The sequence below is a fragment of the Pinus tabuliformis genome, chromosome 4_2 (genome assembly GCF_031772625.1).
Source record: "Pinus tabuliformis cultivar Carrire ecotype Pingquan chromosome 4_2, CPIR1, whole genome shotgun sequence".
Taxonomy (NCBI): domain Eukaryota; kingdom Viridiplantae; phylum Streptophyta; class Pinopsida; order Pinales; family Pinaceae; genus Pinus; species Pinus tabuliformis.
Window position 1 is genome coordinate 1,104,545,073 of NC_142304.1, and position 19,415 is coordinate 1,104,564,487.

Consider the following 19,415-nt stretch of genomic DNA (forward strand, 5'->3'; position numbering starts at 1 on the left):
TGTGCTAGAAATGTGGGAAGAAAGGACACCTTAAGAAAGACTGCAAGTCTCATAAGGGAAAAGAAGGAGACACACAGCAAGAAAATAATCATGAAGTAAATGTAACAAGTGATGTGTTGCAAGATGCTTTAATTCTTTCTTTAGAAAATATTATTGATGCCTAGGTGGTAGATTCAGGGGCCTCATTCCATGCCACACCTGATAGGAAACATTTTCATGATTATGTTCAAGGAGATTTTGGATAGGTTCGATTGGGTGATGATAAACCCTGTAAAATCATTGGAATGGGTACAGTTTTCATAAAACAGTAGAAAGGAAATCAATGGCTATTGAAGGAGGTAAGGCATGTTCCAGATCTGAAGGAAAATCTTATTTCAATGGGGCAGTTGGGAGGTGAAGGCTGTGTGACTACTTTTACAGATAAAACCTAGAAGGTCATTAAAGGATCCCTGGTAATAGAAAAATGAGAAAAGGTTGGTACATTGTATTTATGCAATGGTATTTCTAATTCTGTTAATTATTTAACCTCTACAGGAGAAGATACGACATTGTGGCATCATAGGCTTGGGCACATGAGTGAAAAGGGGATGTAGATTCTTCACTCAAGAAATTTTTTGCCAAGTTTGAAGCATGTTGATTTAAAATTCTGTGAGAATTGTGTTTATGGAAAACAGAAGAGAGTCAGATTCCTCAGAGTTGGGAAAGAAAAGAAGAGAGAAAAAACAGAGCTTGTGCATACAGATGTATGGGGACCTGCTCAAGTATCATCTCTTGGTGTCTCTCATTATTATGTTACTTTTATTGATGATGCAATCAGAAAAACCTGGATTTATTGTATTCGAAATAAATATGATGTATTTGATACTTTCAAGAAATGGAAAGCTTTGGTTGAAAATGAGACAGGAAAAAGGTTGAAGCGTCTTAGATCAGACAATGGAGGTGAATATTGCAGAAAAGAGTTTGATAGGTATTGTTCGGAGAATGGAACTCGCAGAGAAAAGACAGTTCCAGGAACACCACAAGAAAATGGTGTGTCAGAAAGGATGAACGAGACAATCATGGAGCCTGCAAGGTGCATGAGATTGCATGCATGATTGCCTTTACCATTTGGGCAGATGTTGTAGATACTGTTGTTTAACTAATAAATAGGGGGCGTTTAAGTTCCTCAGATGGTGGTATTCCAGAGGAGGCATGGACAGGTAAAAAGGTAAACTACTCTTTTTTAAAGACTTTTGGTTGTGAAGCTTTTGACCACTTTAATAAAGAAAATAGAACAAAGCTTGAGGAAAAATCAAAGAAATGTACATTGGATATGGTGTTAATGATTTTGGTTATCGCTTTTATGATTATGAAAAACACAAAATCATTAGGAGCAGAGATGTCATATTCAATGAAAATGTTTTGTATAAGGATCAGCTGCAGGAAAAGAAACATGAAAAAGAAAACAAAGAATACACAGTGCTTGACAAGATCACAGAAAAAGTGATGGCGCCTGAAAATCATAATGATCAACATCAAGAACAGCAACCACAATAGCAACAAGCACCTCAAACACCTGAAAGTGGTGTTAGAATATTTACCAGGATAAGTAGACCCCCTGAACGATACTCTCCTTCATTATATTATGTATTGTTGACTGATTCCGGGGAACCAGAATGTTATGAAGAAGCAGTACAGGTAGAAACCAGGAAGAAGTGGGAGCAAACCATGAAAGAAGAGATGGACTCCTTAACACATAACCAGACTTGGGACTTAGTCAAGTTGCCTACAGGTAAAACAACATTGCAGAATAAATTGGTTTACAAGTTAAAGGAAGAAGATGGAGGTAGAAAAAGGTAAAAAGTTAGACTTGTGGTGAAAGGGTTTGCACCGAAAAAAGGTATAGACTTTGATGAGATATTTTCTCCTGTTGTTAAAATGACTTCAATTAGAACTATTTTAAGTCTAGTAGTAGCTGAAGATTTGCATCTTGAGCAGTTAGATGTAAAGACAACCTTTCTCCATGGGGATTTGGAGGAAGAGATATATATGTAGCAGCCACAAGGATATGAGGTAAAAGGGAAGGAAAAACTAGTGTGCAGGTTGAAGAAGAGCTTGTATGGCTTAAAACAAGCTCCAAGGCAGTGGTATCTAAAATTTGACTGGTTTATGTCTAAACAAGGTTATACTAGATGTCACTCTGATCATTGTGTTTATCTCAAAAGGCAAAATGATGGCAGCTACATTATATTGTTATTGTATGTAGATGACATGCTTGTTGCAGGTTCTAACATGCAGAAAATAAATGTGCTCAAAGGAAAACTTGCGAACTCATTTGCAATGAAGGATTTGGGTAATGCAAAACAAATCCTTGGGATGAGAATAACTAGAGACAGGAAGATCGCAAATTAACATTGTCTCAAAGCGAGTACATAGAAAAGGTGTTGAAAAGGTTTAATATGCAGAATGAAAAACTAGTTAGTATACCTTTGGCTAGGCGATTCAAATTAAGTAAGGAGGAGTGCCCCAAGACTCAAGAAGAAATGGCTCATATGTCTAAAGTTCCATATGCATCAGTGGTTAGCTTAATGTATGCAATGGTCTGCACAAGGCCTCATATTACTCATGCAGTGGGAGTTGTAAGCAGGTACGTGAATAATCCAGGAAAAGAACATTGGATGGCGGTGAAGTGGATTCTCAAGTATTTGAGAGGTACCACAAATCAAGCATTATGCTTTGGTGGTTCAAACATTGCTCTATAGGGATATGTTGATGCAGATATGGTGGGTGATAGAGATAACAGGAGGAGCACAACAGGGTATGTGTTTACTATAGGTGGAACAGTTGTCAGTTGGGTCTCAAAACTGCAAACTGTTGCTGCACTCTCAACAACAGAAGCAGAGTATGTTGTTGCTACAGAGGCTAGTAAAGAAATGATTTGGTTACAAAGGTTTCTGGATGAATAGGGTAAGAAGTTATACAGTGATAGCTAGAGTGCCATACATCTTGCAAAGAACTCTGCATTTCATTCCAAGACTAAACATATGCAGCTCAAGTACCATTTCATACGGTCAGCGTTGGAAGATGGAAAAGATACACACTAGCCATAATCTTGCAGATATGTTAACAAAAGTTGTAACCAGGGAGAAACTGAGAATCTTCAATTTCAATTGGTCTTCAAGTATGATTAAGAATATGAGAAACAGCTAGGTCCAAAGTGGAGTCATTGTCCAGCAAATGAAGCAACAGTGGAGTTGCTATAATCAGTCTCCAAGTTGGAGATTATTGGGTGTGGAACCTGATTATCTTCTGTATTCAAAGCTATCGCCACATTGGACCACAGTTCGTAATGGGGCGGTAATGTCGCCCGTACAATATTTGTTGCAGCGGGGGTCCAAGAACCCCCCCGTTAGCGGGGGAATCAGGGGCAGCACCCACGAAGGTAAAAATAGATGTAAAATTTCCTTGTAAAATGTTGTAATTTCGTAGTCAGTCTAGGCCATTCATTAAGTGGACATCTGATAGTATAAGTTATGTTTAATTTAGGGTTTTTTGCCTTAGAAGGCAACCCCTTGCTATATATGAGGGAATTGTATTGCGTTTATGTAGATCTATATTTTGAGTGAGGAAGAGAGAGGAGATTGAGAGCGAAAAGGGAATTACAACGATCTGTTGTAGGTTGTATCTCTTCAGTTTGCTGGATAATATAAAAGGAAGGACTGGTTGTTTCTCTGTGGTCGTAGCCCAAATTGGGTGAACCACGTATATCTGTGTCTCTTTTGTTTTATGCATTTTTTGTGTTTATATTTCTACAATATTTTATGTGTTCCATTGCTCTATAATATATAATTTTCTAACAATATTTTCATCACCAATTTGCCCCGATTGAATGGTGACGATAGAGCAGAGATTATCATTCAATGGCAGTGAAGAATTGTGCCCACCAGCGATAAACAACTCCAATAAGAGAGCATTAAATAATAATTGTGTATAATGTCATTCTTGTCATTAAAGTTTCTTGGATTGTCTGGATTTTGACCTAATGTTTGGAGGACAAGTTGACAACATGTATCACACAGATTTATCATAAATATAGGTGGAATCTTTATGTTTTTGGAACGTTATTAGTCTCGGGCACAAGCACGGCTAGGACTATTGTAATCAAAATGGCGGAGGCTAATATTAGTTCAGCTTCTTATTATTACGAACCATCACAAATAAGCCAAATTTTTTAGGCAGAATCTCTTTTGCCATCTTATTTTGCCTCTTCCCACGGCAAACACACAAAACCATATGTTATATTTATAAATTTGCTTCGCATTTTGATGCTAAGGTAAAGTCTGGTAAACTAATGCTAACATTAGTTTAACATTAGTTTTCATCCATTTAATGTTTAAATATATATCATCCTGTGAGTTAGTTTAAGATTATTTTTCATGCATTTAATGTTTAAATATATATCATCCTGTGAGTTAGAGATATATATCTCATTTTGTGAGTAAACAAGTGGCAAGTATGATGTTTCAAGTGGCGAGTGATAGGAGGATGCAAGCGGCGAGTGATAGGAGGATGCAAGTGGTGAGTGAAGTCAACGGATGTAGAGGTCAGTCTTTAGTAGGATTGTTTATTATCAAACCTGTCTCGACTCCTTCATAATTCTTTCTCGACTGCTTCACACTTCTTCCTTAGGTTGTTTCACAATTAACTGCTTCACAATTCTTCCTTTGACTGTTTCACAATTATTTGCTCTATGCACCATATAGTCCTGCGCTCTGGTGCGCAGATTTCACTTATCCGTCCCTTGCTCAGGGAGGCTTGTACCTCCAACAACAAATTAAATGTGCTCTATCGTCGATAGAAATCACTACTCGAACAGAACTAGTGGGTGTTCCAAATATTGTGGAAGCAAGATTCCTGTGAAATTATTGTCAGAATTTGAAAGAGTAAGAGACTCTTTGAGAGAAATCACTAGTCGGATAGAACAAGTCAAGCAAAACATATTGATCAAACGTAATATAAACTCAAGAAAGTATTTTTGGAATAACAATATGACTGTAAATTTAGGTATTCTATCTACAAAGAATGCAATTTCTCGTTTTTCTTATATTGCACTGGGAGGTTGTATAAAGAATGTAATTTCTCATTTTTCTTATATTGCACTGACAGGTTGTATGCACCAAAGCCAAGCTTCTATTAAGCACTGGTTTTCTAGGTTCATAAAATAAAAACAGTTTTTCTTATCCAAGAAAATAAATATTTTTTTCTTTTTTTACACTAAAATAAATCATATTAGTTTATTGTTTAACTTTTTTTACTCTATTGGCCAAAAATAATGGACATATCCAAAACACAATTAATTTTAATTTTACAATTTTGCAACGAGACACAAAATCTGTAATTTAAATTCATTATTATGTTATTTTTCAATTCGTGAGATTCATGTTTCAATGAACTAATTTTATACTCAGTGCAACATGAAGGGACTGCAAAACAAAACTGAGAATAAGCAAACTGGAGATTTACTTCTCTAGTAACATTGAGAATGAAAGATAAACTTACTCAGCGCGGAACAACATCAGTATGAATAAGCAACACAAATTCTCTCCTGCCCCTCCAACAAAAAAAAGAAACACCATATTTGTGAAATTGTAAAACGAAAGCTACTAACCCCATTGAATTCTCTCCATAATAGTGATGGTTGAAGCCTACCCGTTCTTGGATCTCTGAGCTACAGCCTGGCGCAAAGAAGTCGTATGCACATGAAATTGCAAACCCCAAGACAGTCATGCTCAAATTAATGGCAGAGATTTTCATCTCTTCTCATAACTTGCACGCCCTCGATATTTCAGCCCCTCATCCACCAAGGTTCGAGTCACAGTAGCAGTAGTTCTAATTCTATGTTGTTCCCTTTCCCAATTCAACTGAAGCATCATCTGTTAATTGAGTTCCATCTTCCATGCTAATGTCGGGATCAAAGGCCAAGACAGAGGCACAACCTGGAGTAGAGCAAGCCAATACAAAGCCAGTTCTATATGACCTTGAAGGAAACCAAACCATCCACTTAGGCGGAGAGGCAGAAAATCAAGTAAAAAATCAGTTGGATAAACGAAGAAGGAGCAGAGAACCCTACCATTTTCTAGAAGTGGAGGACCTAAATAGTAAGCACCAACAAAGTTTTCCCGTAGCTCAAATAAAGGCAACCCTTTCAAGTAGTGGCATATGTACGACCTTAAAAGAGGGAGATCCTAGATCCCAATAGCTCGAATTCCTGCGTGAATTTGGAAAATAAAGGGGCAACCAATTGGACATTTTGAAACTTGTTCAGGACTTACTAGAGAGCTTTTATGGAGGCAGACACACCACGACATGCAAGCACATACGAAACTCTGCTTCGATACTTTTCCAGAGGATGAAATAACTGCTTAAAGGCTCTCTCAACTTCTCTAGAGGCGAACACACCACGACAAGAGGTAGACACACCACGACACGCAAGCACATACGAACCTTTTCTTCGATATTTTTCCAGAGGATTAAATAAATGTTTCTGTTTTAGTTTTGAATTCTCTCACCACATGGTTGTCTTTGTTCTAGGCATGAAGACAAGTTTCATTTAGTCTCTCACCACTTGGTTGTCTTCCTTGGAGGCCTGAAGACAAATTTAATTTTGCTTTAATTTCTCTATACTCTCATACTAATAAGTCACTTAGGCATACCCCAGAAAGAAAAGTATTCCGACCTATCTGTCTTGATTGGCTACGGGTCAGTTTCCCTTCGACCTTACCGTTACTTTTTCCAACCATGTAGCATTTGAACCAAAGTGAGTTATTGCATATAAATAAGTCTTGGAAGTAGCATAAGTTGATTTTGTTGAGTTAGTAGATCCAGTCCTTGATCCAACCCTTCATCCAGTAGTAGATTTTCATGATCAAGAGCCATACCCCAACGAGCGAGATCAAGATCTTGTGCCAATTAACCTTGTTTATCGCATACCCATTGATCCAGTAGTTTTAGTAGCATGACGAGTCTTGCTGACAGTAGCTTTAGTAGCACCCATCATGCCATCCTATTTCTTAGCCATCATATTGAACTTTTGAATGCATCCATTACGTAATCTTACACCTTGTTGTTTGAACCCACCCCATTTGTATGCATGAAGCACCTAAATGTACCTAGTTACATGTCTATCATTCTGTTCTTTTATATATATATATATATATATATATTGATATTGTTGTGTGTGTGCATAATTGGCCAAAAGAACACGCATCTACGGTCAATAGACTAGACAGACACTATGCCCCGATCATCTATGTTTGAGGGATAGGCACAAACCCAATCCACTTTTGCTCGTCGCGGGGCTTAGGTGAATCCCCCTTTCTCTAGCTACTCAGATAGGTAGAGATATATTGAAATCAATTTGCTTTCCTAGCTCTGTCCAAACCTCAATAGCTACACTTGAACTCACTGCTTGGTCGATCGGAAATCTGTCACAAATTTGAATCTGCATGCTTTCATTCATTCCATTCTATCTCAGTCCTATCAATGCAATGGAAAGTTAGCTCATTAGATTTCTTAGCAAATGGTCATTATATACATAGAAAAGTTACTATTATGGTAACACAAACAAGGCTATCATTATTAACAACATTTGGCAGAGATATACAAATGAATGTTGTTCTTTCTCCATCATACCAGATTGCTACATAGGTAACAGGCAAGTAGCGAAAACTAACAAATAGTTGACTATTGTAACTTTCATAAATTAGTAAGTAACTTTTGACCCTCATATGCATGAACGTGTAGTCTAGATGCTATACAATTCTTACAATAGTAATCAACATTTGACCCTTAATCATAAGTTAAAATCAGATTCTATAGAGAAGAAATTTAAGCATTCTACATGCAAAGAAAATTATAAGAATTCATAGTTTTCTTCTCCTTGAGAATTGAGAATTGAGAATTATAGTAGACAAAATTAGAGTCGCAAAAACCTATGTTTGACAGTGGCAAGAAGGTCCAACATTGGAGGCAACCCCTGCTCAGGCAAGCACCCATTGTAGACGAAGGATTCGAAGCCAAATCGACTATGAAAACTAGCATCCATGACTCCCAATAATAACTAGTGGCTCTCAGCTGACATTATGGAAAATACACTCGACCTCCCTATGGTCAATTGAGTCCATTCCTGCTTTTGTCAACAATTTTTAGTGTGGTGTCTTTTTCTCGCCTCCTTATACTTCCCCACCATATTATACAATGTCTATTGTCGTGCTTGACCAAGCATGCATGCCATATGATAATTTCCAAATAGCAATTTTCTAAGCGCCTATCCCTACAATCTCTCAGCGTTGTGGCAGGGACTTGTTGCTTAGCAACACCCCTTGTTTAAAAAAAAAACAAAAACAACAAATTGTCACATTTTTACAAAATTTCTAACGACAAGTTTTAATATTAGTTAACTTTGGAAAAAAGGAAAAATAATTTTCACCACATTTATAAAAATTCTATATAAAAGTTTGTTAAAGTTTAGTAAAATCTATGCATCCCACATACGGCTTAGACCTTACATTTAAGTTTCACAATCATACAATCTGTTGCTCCTGCTAAAAGTTGATTGATAGTGAATCATACTCGCCAAATTTGAATGGGAATTGGAATTCATTCGATATAGAAAAATTGGAGAATTTAAAATTTAACTTTGTACAAAGTTCAATACTCACACATTATCATTATCATTGTAGGTGTTAAATTCTTTGCTTTTAGATAAACAAATTTCCAATATTTATTTTGCAATTTAAAATATTTATTTTTTATAATCATATAAATTTGTTTAACTTAATAAAAATACTAACTTTAATCTTCTAACCTCTACGTTTTCTCATATGTCCTAAAATTGTTTCTACTTGGCTAAGAGATCTTTTTCCTCGGACTTAAGGAAACAGGTTAACCGCCCAGGATGTGGTAGGAGTGAAAGTTTGTCCCCCTTACGAACCACCAGTGGGTTATTCTTGCCATGGTTTTCTTTAAATAATGGTGATAAGTCAGCATGAAATCACGGATAGCAGCCACATAACAGCCAGAGATGTCTATCCTCGCTACTGGTTTGACAACTAAATTATGAAAAAAATCTCACCTTAAAAAAAAACCAACAACAACAACCTCTACATTTTCTTTTATTACCATTATAATTAGGTCGATAGGCCTTCCTTTGGAACAGACTTTCGTCGTCCCTTTGTCTCCCGTGCTGACACGTGGACAGTCATCCCTTCGTCGTCCTTTCGTTTCAGATGTTGACACCTGGCGTGTACATTTAGCAGGCCCACACCATCTTCTTCAATTTTAATTGTCATGTTCTTAACCGAGAATTTTGCCGCTGGTGCCGGCAGAAATATCCGCAAATTTGTTACAAATTCATGTAATTCCTGAACAAATCGTTACAAATTACTCCTGCTTTCTTCGACCATATTTGTCTGTTTTGTGCTCTTCAGGTTCTCTTCCACGCCCTCTGCAATAATGTTTGCTTTGGGGTATTTGTTTGAGGAGGGAAAGAGGTTTCATGTGTAAATACTTTAATAGCTGGAGTGAACAGCCAGTCTAGAAGGCTTAGTTTCCTTTGTTTTTTTTCTTGGCTGGCAGAATCATTACAGGGGACGCTGGGAGGCTATTACTTTGGAGCAGCGGTTCCCACTTGTGATTGGGGAGTGCGGGAGAAAATTCTGTGAGCAGATTCTAGCGTTGTAAGTATGGCAGGAGGAGGAGGTGGTGGTGGCGGGGGAGGTGGCGGCGGCGGAGCTCCTAAGGTTGATGAATTGCAGCCCCATCCGGTCAAGGATCAGCTTGCAGGAATAGATTTCTGCATAACCAATCCTCCTCCATGGCGTATGGTCTCTTTAACATGATACTGGTTTTTAATGCTTTCTGTACCTAACTGCATATCTTGTATGTGTTTTGTCTCAGACTGATAAGGTTTTCCAGCTGGAGACGGTTTACAGTTACCGTTACCTATAATGGCTCAACCTTGTCTATCAATGCATTTTATGCTTGGCCCAAACTGCAAATCTTGCTCTAGCTCTTTGCCATTCATTTTTCTTGTTGCCCAACTTCTAATCCTGCTCAATAATTTCTTAAATGCATTATGCCTATGACTGATTTGCATCTCTGTTTTCTGAAACCATGTCTGATGTAGTTTAACTATTGTCCAACTGCATATCTTGAGATGAAGCTCTCTCTCATCCATTTTGCGAGTCCGTGCGCATACCCCCCTTAGATATGAGTTTTGCCTAATTTTTCTGCATACCTTGTTCTGCAATTGTTTTCCGTTCTAAGTTTATTTTGCATAACTTGTTCTCCAACTGATTTCCGTTCAGTCAGTGAATAACTTGCTGCAAATCTTGCAATGGAAACATTTTAAATGCAAATAATTTTTTCTATAACTGTTTGTAATGCAATTTATCCGAGATCTATATGCATCCTCTGCCCTGAAATCCCTCTCAATGCATTTTGTCACCATTTCATATGGCTATCTTGCACTGGAACTATTTGCAGGGTATTTTGCGTATGCTCTATATGCATATATTTCAATGAAACTGATCTTATGCAATTTGTCTGTGCCTCTGGCTCTGCTGTATACTTTTCCCCTATGACTGTGGCTGTCACTAAAACATTTTACCCTTTACCCATCTGCGTGTCCTACTCCGAATTTCCTTATATTTTTCTATAACTCTTCTCAGACTGGCGATCTAAGTATTTACTTATTATGGTTTTCATGTTCTAAGTATTTACTTATTATGGTTTTCATATGAAGGCTCTATAAAGCATTTTACATTATTTGTCTGCAAATACTGCTCTGAATTTGTTTCTATTATTTTAAATCCCCTCTTAGACCAGCCACCAAGCATTTACTTACTACCGTTTTCCATATTAAAGTTGTATAAAGCATTTTTGCCCATTGCCCATCTTCGTATCCTTCTCTGAGCTTATTTCTGATAAGTTTCTTTCAGAGACTTAAGTTTACTTATTCTGTTTTTCATATTAAGCTCCTAGAAAGCATGTTGCTGATTACTCATGTCCATAGCGTGCTTGGAACATGCTTCTTTTCTGTTAAAGGCCCTCTCAGACTGGCGACCAAGTATTTACTTACAGTGTTTTTCATATTAAGGCCTCTTATTTTGGATCTGGTGCTAATAGTTTTTTAGTTCACTGTGTTTTTCACTGGTTTATATTTGCCGAAATTTTTTGACGGAGACATTGTCTCCATGTTTTATGAGCGCATCCCGCTCTGCATCTGTTTCAAATGCATTTTACCTCCAACCTGTATACATATTTAGCTTTGTAAACTTCAAATTTGATGTTCATATTATTGCTTTTCATGTTTAGACACAATCGAAAATTTGACTGCTTTTGTTGCAGCGGAAGCCATCTTATTAGGTTTCCAGCACTATTTGGTGATGTTGGGCACCACTGTTATCATCCCTTCGATGCTTGTTCCTATGATGGGTGGCTCCAACGTAAGTAGAAAGCACAACCCACTTCACTTTTTTGTCTACGACAGTGGAACCCTAAAATTTGATTACAGGAGGACATATAAGCAGTCCATTCTGATACGCTTTGAGTTCTATTCAATTGTGGAAAAATGTGTGGTTCACCAGCTTGGACTTCACCTTAGGTTACACTCCAACCGCTGTTGACTGAAATTTATATGTTTGTGCAGGAGGATAAGGCTAAAGTTATCCAGACATTACTGTTTGTAGCAGGTCTTAATACACTATTCCAAACCACATTTGGTAGTAGGCTGCCTGCTGTTATAGGAGGCTCATATGCCTTTATCCTTCCTATCCTTCCTACAGTTTCCATCATTGGTTCCGGCAGAAACCAAGGCATTCTCGATAATGGTGACGTATGTAACAGTCTATCTCGTGTCTTGGCGTTGCTAGAATTTTGTGTGGATGTAGTTGATAGTCTCCAGTTGCTTGCTGACATGGAAACTGGTTTTCTCAATCTGTCTGTAGAGATTTAAGCATACCATGCGAGGAATACAGGGCGCTCTGATTGTTGCTTCTGCTCTGCAAATCATCCTGGGATTCAGTGGTCTGTAGGCTGTTGTTATAAGGTTGGTTTGATCTCTATGCATTTTCTCAAGTATTTTCATGCAAATTTGCTACATGTACTAAGGATTTACAGTCTGTAGATCCTGATTTTTTGTCTTGATGGCATGGTGCCTGTTAGGTATCTGAGTCCTCTTTCAGCAGTTCCGCTAATAACTCTTGTAGCTCTTGGGCTCTATGAACTTGGGTTCCCGGGGTAAGTGGACACTGAGCACCATTTCTGTTATGTTCACTTGGCTTAAACAAATTCTATTTCAGAAGCTGATCTCTATTGCACTCACTTGGTATTAAACAAATTTTCTATTTGCTTGAAGAGAATTCATATGCTTCAAGTTTCAATGAATACCATAACTGCATTTGAGCTATATGGGCATAGAATTCCTAAGCTTGAGTGCCCTAGTCCAGCATTTTTGTTAGTTAATATGGAAAGCTGCAGGGTACTCAAAATTACAGTGTGATTACAACTGGTTTGGAACAGAAGGACCTGCTCAAGTATGCTAGCTAACTTGAATAGCACCCATATTGCTTGGATAATTACAGGCTTGATGACTATTTCTATTAAACAAGGTCCATCTGTTGGACTTTCATTTATCTTGAAGCAATAGATATTTTGATTTGATATCTGCAGACTTTTCTTTTGAATGGAGGCAGTATGTGCTTTTCTGCATCGTAGGTGATTTCTGGACAGATAGTTTGGTTGGAACTTAACACCTGCTTTTACACAGATACTCAGGATGAAATATATTGCATGAACTAGATGAAACAGAAAATATTTTTGGGAAATGTATTATGAATAAAAAAATGTTTCAGAAATGTTTGACTTAGATTAGTCCTGATTTACTCCTAATTATATCGTCTAATATATATTTAAGGTTTAAATTTTTAACACAATAGCATATTATGTACGATCTTTATTAATATTAATCACATTAGTAATAAGCAATGTTCGGAGTTGGACTGTTTCACAATGGATCATGGTAAGTTCTGAAAAGAATTATTTCCAGTTTGTTTTGAAACTTCTCTTGTGAAAATTTAAGCTATAATGACTAAATGACATAGCTACTGAATCTTTTTGAATCCGGTGGATTCGATTTTACTTGAGCTGATACACTTTCTAGCTTGAGTAGCTAGCATAGATGAAGTCCCTTCATTGGTTCAAATGTATTTCAGAAATATTTGCATGCAGTAAAAGTATTAGTGCCTAGCATAAATATTAAGAATGACCCGACTCAAGTGTTGTCAATGCACTGAACTTTAACTCACTAAAATTGACCTCAGATGTCTTCAACCAAATCATGTCAGTTTATTCAGCTATTAGTTAATAGCCCAACTCTTGGTTTTTATTATAACTTTCAACCAGTTAAACTTGCATTTACAATAATAAGTTTTGGGTCCTATCGAAACCAGTTTTGAAATTTTCAATAGATTGATAGGTTTTTCACTTCAAACTTGGAATTTCTTCTGTTCACCAAACACCCATACGTTTGGATATCCATATTACCTGCCTTCAAATTTATGTTTGGATGTATATTTTGTAATATCTATTCTATTTGAATTTCCGTTTTGTTTGAAAATATATCCCCTTTTTTTGAAAAAAAGTCAAATGAAGTGTTGTACTCTGATGCTATCTACAGGTGGGGAAATGCATTGAAATAGGGCTTCCACAGCTTATTGCACTGGTCTTCTTTTCACAGGTAAGAAATTAACCAATTACCATTATGTATAAACTTCTAGAGTGAGTATCTCTCTAGATATATATCATATATCCTGTTCCTAGTCTTTCCATGCTTTTTAAAATCTGTTGTATTAAATGATTTGTAATTGGAAAGATTGTGGCGCTAATTTGTTGCAGAATGAAACTAACTAATTAAACTGTTTTGTCCTCCCTTTCAGTATGGTCGACATATCAGGACTCGTAAGAAGCCTTTATTTGAGCGTTTTGCGATCATAATTGCAGTTGCTATGGTGTGGGCATATGCCCATATTCTCACTGTAGGTGGAGCATACAAGCATGCCCATCAAAGGACCCAAGCCCACTGCCGAACAGACCGTTCTAGACTAGTTAGTGGTGCCAAATGGTATGCATTCTTACAAGAAGCATGCATACTAATTTTCATGTCATTTCATACAGTACGTTCTCATGCAAAGCCTCAGCATGGTCTTTATTATTCTGCAGGATAAGTGTTCCATATCCATTTCAATGGGGAGGGATCGTTTTTTATGGAGGACAGTCTTTTGCAATGATGGCTGCAGCATTTGTGTCTCTTGTTGAGGTCTGCCTGCTTGACATATATCAGATATTCTTTCTTCTCTTTTATTTTCTTTATCCCTTTGACATTTCTGATAGTTATCTCTGGGTTTCTATTTAAAATCAAATTTGGGTATTGACTACTATTTTTTTTCTTTCATAAATTTGCAGTCTACTGGTACATTCTATGTTGTTTCAAGGTTTGCAAGTTCCACACCTCCTCCTCCATCTATCATCAGTCGTGGTATAGGCTGGCAGGTAAGGAAAGGGATGCGTTGCTTTCACCCTTATGGCTTCAGGTAATTGGAAGATTGTATCATTGTCGTTGATGGAATGTAATGGTCCTCTCTACAGGGAATTGGGTCCACAGTATCAGTGTAAGAACCAGGCAACTTGACCCATTTCTGGCAACTTTAGCTGCAACTTGACCCATTTCTGGCAATACTAGCTCTGAAATTTGCCTTATCTTGGAATTTGCAGTAAGAATGCAGGTCTTTTGGGGTTGACACGAGTTGGGAGTCGCAGGGTGCTCCAGATATCAGCAGGATTTATGATATTCTTCTCTGTTCTTGGTGATAATCAACTCAAGTTAGGATATTGTTCTCATTTTCCCTAGTCTAGGATTTTGCATTGCTAATTTCATGTTAATGTGTTCCAGGTATTGTGGATTAGGGTTCACGGCAGTGGATCAGATTACCTATTATTTATGATGTTCTGCGTATTGAGCTGTGGATAGCGGTGAACAGGTCTGATGCGCTGTCGTTGTGTAAAGAACAGTGCATCGAGCTCTAGAATTTGAGGCTTCGTTTATTAGGGTTTAAAGCAGTGGAACAGATTCCGTTTCTTTATGAATTTCTGCAAATTGAGTCGGGGATACCAGTGAAAAATTCATGTGAGCTACCTTCGTGTAAATAACAGGGAATCGAGCTCTAGACTTCGAGGTTTTGTCAATTAGGGTTTGAAATAGTGGATTGGATTCCGTATTTATACTATGATGTTCGAATTGAGCTATGGATAGCTGTGAACAGGTCTTGTGAGCTGCGGTGAATGAGGGATGGGATAAAGTAAGTGATAATAGTAATTATAGATTATATTGTTTGCATAATTGTTTAGGTTTGGACTCTGCAGTTGTCTATGAAAGCTGCTCCATATTTTTGTTTCTTCCATTAGTCTTGCACAAGAGAACCTTGTGGTAAATGCAGTTTCATATATCTCGCATTTCCTCAGGTCGAGTTTATGGGTTCTTTTTATGCCTCATGACACAGAAAGTGTGAATATCCGATTCAATTTATTAAGAACAGGGTATGGTAAACTCATACATGAACACTTAAACAACTTGAGATTTCCATGATAATATATGGAAGTCAATATGCCCATATCATGAAAATATATGGTGAATGAAATAAATTGAACCCCGACATTTTCATGGTACTTATTTATAGCACCCTTGAACTAGTGTAGTAAGGGAACTTTCTGTGAACAATGAGTAATTATGTGCTACTGTAATCCACATAATTACAATAAACCCTAAACCCAACAATAAATTTCTGTTGGCACCCTTTAATGCAGTCAGTTTTATTTCAAATTTCTCTCTGACAGCGAGGTCTATAGAACAGCACTTGTGTCAAAATGAAGTTGTCCTGGCTATCAACTACCTTTCTTTATGATTTAGTTCTTTCATTATACCAAGTATAGTTCTCTATTTAAGGAGGAGAAACTTTGGGCATTCTCCTTAATTGAAGGTGGAGAAACTTGGGCATTCTCCTTAATTGAAGGAGGAGAAACTTTGGGCATTCTCCTTAATTGGTAAAAAAAAATGGAGTGGATTCTCTCTATTGCTAACGTTGGAAACCTATAGTTGGTGCATGTGTTCTTTATGTGGAACTAATTTCAATTCTTAACTTTATCTTCTTTAGAGCTGAAAAACCATAACATATTATGCGGGGCTATGGTATCCCACATATTTGTTCTATTTATCCCTTTGGCCATAAGCAAACCTATCTCATCTCATAAAACAAGAAAAGAGGTTGTGCTAAAGTGACCTCTTTGTATTGCTAACATGAGAAGAGTATTTCTGTGTGTCTCTCTATTTTCTTCAGCTTAATTTACTTTCTACTAAGACAATGAATCTCAGGGAATTGAAGTGTGCAAAAATAGCATTCATTAACGTGGGGCTATGAAATTTCTGTTTTTAACTGTCAAGGAATTCATCCTGGTCATTTGTTGTCCTTAACATAAATATTTAAGGTAGTGAGCGTCTACATTGTTTGACATGCATACCCATACTGTATTTGGTATTTCTTCCTTGAAATAGAATGGAGATGTTCAATACACTATTGTTTAATGTAACATTTATGCCTTTTATTTATTATATATAATTTTGATATTTTCTTATTGGTATCTCCATGCATCTTACAAAGTGGTGAAAAATGTGTCTTACAGGGATGATTTTACTGATGTGTCTTTTCTTGATACTGATAATTGATGGCAGATGTTCACACTACCGCCGGAGATGCCAAATAAGGGCTCCGTCTTGTAATGAAGTCTTTGACTGTAGGAATTGTCATAATGAGGCCAAAGTATGCTTCTTTTTCTTTACTTCATTCGTAGCTATTTCAAGTTCAACGGTTGTGTTTGGTTTATATACTTGTTAAAATAGAACTATAAAATTACATCTCTTCTAATTTCATTTGTGAGGGTATAGTATGGTCTGATCTCATATCTGAACAGAATTCAATGGATGTCCATCCACATGACAGACATAATGTACCGCGCCATGAAGTTCGAAAGGTAAGGTTCTATCTTGTTTTCCAGTTAGATGTTATTCATTATGATGTTTATCTTAATGCTCTGAACAATATGTATTCTTTGTAATTTTCTGAAGGTAGATTTGAAAGATGTAAAGGTTTAACTTTTATTCTTCTCAAAAGATAAATGGTCAATTATCTAGCAAATTTTATCTAACTTGCTGGATTACTATATTGCTTTTGTTTATTTATAGTTATTCTCGTATGTTTGCAGTATATTGCTCTTGTTATTTATAGTTATTCTTGTATGTATGCAGGTTATCTGTTCACATTGTAGAACTGAACAAGATGTAAGAGCTGAGCCTTTTTAATTTTAATAATGTGCAAAAAATTTAGAGGTAAACACTATAATGCTTCTTGAGTTATTTTAAAAATGATTATGCACTGTCATTTTGTAGGTTCAGCAAATCGTGTTACTTGTGGTGTTTGTATGGGAAAGTACTTCTGTGAAAAATGCAATTTCTTTGATGATGAGGTACGTTTTTAATGCCTTTTCAGGTTTAATAGTTCTGGTTTAGGAAAACAGAGAGTTTCACTTTTACAAAATTATAAAAAGATGGTTTGGATGTATAATACCTGATATGCTTGATATGATAAAAGTTAAATAGTTGACTTTGCTCATGTCCATCAAAAATCAGTTGACTTCGCTTAATGATCAACTAGCTTTGCTCATGTCTATCAGAATTCTGGAATAGTCATATCCCTGTATTGAGATTTTATTCCACATGATCAATAATCCCCTTCTTGTCCACCTATGGCTTTACACGCAATATTGTCCTAAAGCGTTATCCTATAGGTACACTTCAGTAAGTTTCATATGTGGCCTGTTTTGTGCCCTGGCTCACAACCTCTTGTTTCCAGTCTACCTATACTATTACACAATACTAGATATACTTGCACTGATATGCCCATTGATGGTACCTTCTTTAGCAATCTGTGGTCACAGCTTGTAGCAGCTTTAATTTTATTTCAAATTTCTTGCCATTCTAACATGTTTGTTTGTCCTTTGCAGATTTGCTTGTCCAGTGTGCTCCAAATTTGTCTGTGATATGTCTAAATTGTGGGGGAAACTTGATCGAGAGGTAGATATTGTCGACAAGATGAACATCTTGAAGTCAACTTGCAATGGGTTGTATAAAGAGTAGCTTATTATATGTGTTTTTGCTAATTTTGATTTCTCATATTTGAAATTTTCTTTCGTCCAATGGCAATTGATTTTTTAAGTTTCTTGAGTGGATTCTGATATTTCTTTTTGTCATGTAGGTTTCTTTGACTCCAATGCCTGAAGCTTACCAGAACAAAATGGTAAGTTGTCTGATGTTAATGTGGTATAATTTGGAGGCATATTTTAGAGCCCATTAGTGGCGTGGGAGAAAATACCTCACCACTTTCTCGTCGGTCATTTGAACAGGTTTGAATCTTATGCAATGACTGTGGAGTAACTTCTGAAGTAATTATTCACATTGTTGCACACAAGTGTCAAAGTTGCAATTCTTATAACACCCGGCAGACCAGGGGAGGTCCTTCTGCAAGTTCATGTAGATCTCATCTTTGATATTCTCAAATGTTCAGATTCATGTATCCCTCTTTACCACTTGTAAGGTTGCCTTAGCACTGATTATGTGGCATGAAAAACAGTTGTACTGCAAATTGCTATGCAGTGGCATACTGTAAAAATTCATTGTAACCGCTGAGTTTTTGCGGCACTACTCTACGGCTGTTAACATCATAACAGAGTTGACATATCTCGCTGCTTGCAACTATGTTGACATAGGGGAATGAGGGGGAAGTTTCCTGTCACATCCTTTACATATGTTATGTCAAGAAAAGGGAAATGTATGTTTATAAACCGTCTTCCCATCATCGCGATGAAGCCATTGGAAGGATTCCTTCTCACTTATTCCAAGCCCTATCATTCCAAAATCTATCTTTCATCCATCAGCTCTGTATATATTTTACTCCCATACTCCTAAAATTGTGAGCATCATGTAATCTACCCAGAAAGTTTTTGATTTGCAATTGAATCTGATACCTATCTTACTTACAAAAAATTAGTAATGGTTTAGAACAGTGTTGATAATATCGGTATCGGGAAAATATCGGCGAGGGTCCAGAAAATATCTTATCGGCAATATCGGCAAAATATCGGCAAATATCGGCAAGCATAAAAAATATTTTTTTCAAATTTTTAAATATAGCTGATATTTTGCCGATATTTTCAAAATATCGCGATATTTTGCCGATATTTGCCGATATTTTCAAAACAGAAAATATCGC

At 36.8% G+C, this 19,415-nt stretch overlaps 1 protein-coding gene and 1 pseudogene across 2 annotated transcripts; both read left to right on the plus strand.

The window, feature by feature from the left end:
• Positions 1 to 9,355: 9,355 nt before the first annotated feature.
• LOC149173531 (nucleobase-ascorbate transporter 7-like) lies at positions 9,356 to 15,382 on the plus strand (annotated as a pseudogene). Its single transcript, XR_016259133.1, has 10 exons — positions 9,356 to 9,858; positions 11,389 to 11,486; positions 11,690 to 11,875; positions 11,988 to 12,088; positions 12,205 to 12,283; positions 13,718 to 13,777; positions 13,977 to 14,161; positions 14,260 to 14,356; positions 14,503 to 14,708; positions 14,812 to 15,382. The product of XR_016259133.1 is annotated as a nucleobase-ascorbate transporter 7-like (transcript).
• Positions 14,543 to 19,044, plus strand: LOC149173532 (E3 ubiquitin-protein ligase RZFP34-like). Its single transcript, XM_089424640.1, has 8 exons — positions 14,543 to 14,589; positions 16,823 to 16,910; positions 17,062 to 17,121; positions 17,396 to 17,428; positions 17,537 to 17,613; positions 18,151 to 18,267; positions 18,402 to 18,443; positions 18,550 to 19,044. The coding sequence occupies exons 3-7, from the start codon at positions 17,068 to 17,070 to the stop codon at positions 18,409 to 18,411; spliced, it is 291 nt and encodes a 96-aa protein (XP_089280766.1). The 5' UTR covers positions 14,543 to 14,589; positions 16,823 to 16,910; positions 17,062 to 17,067; the 3' UTR covers positions 18,412 to 18,443; positions 18,550 to 19,044.
• The last annotated feature ends 371 nt before the right edge of the window (positions 19,045 to 19,415 follow it).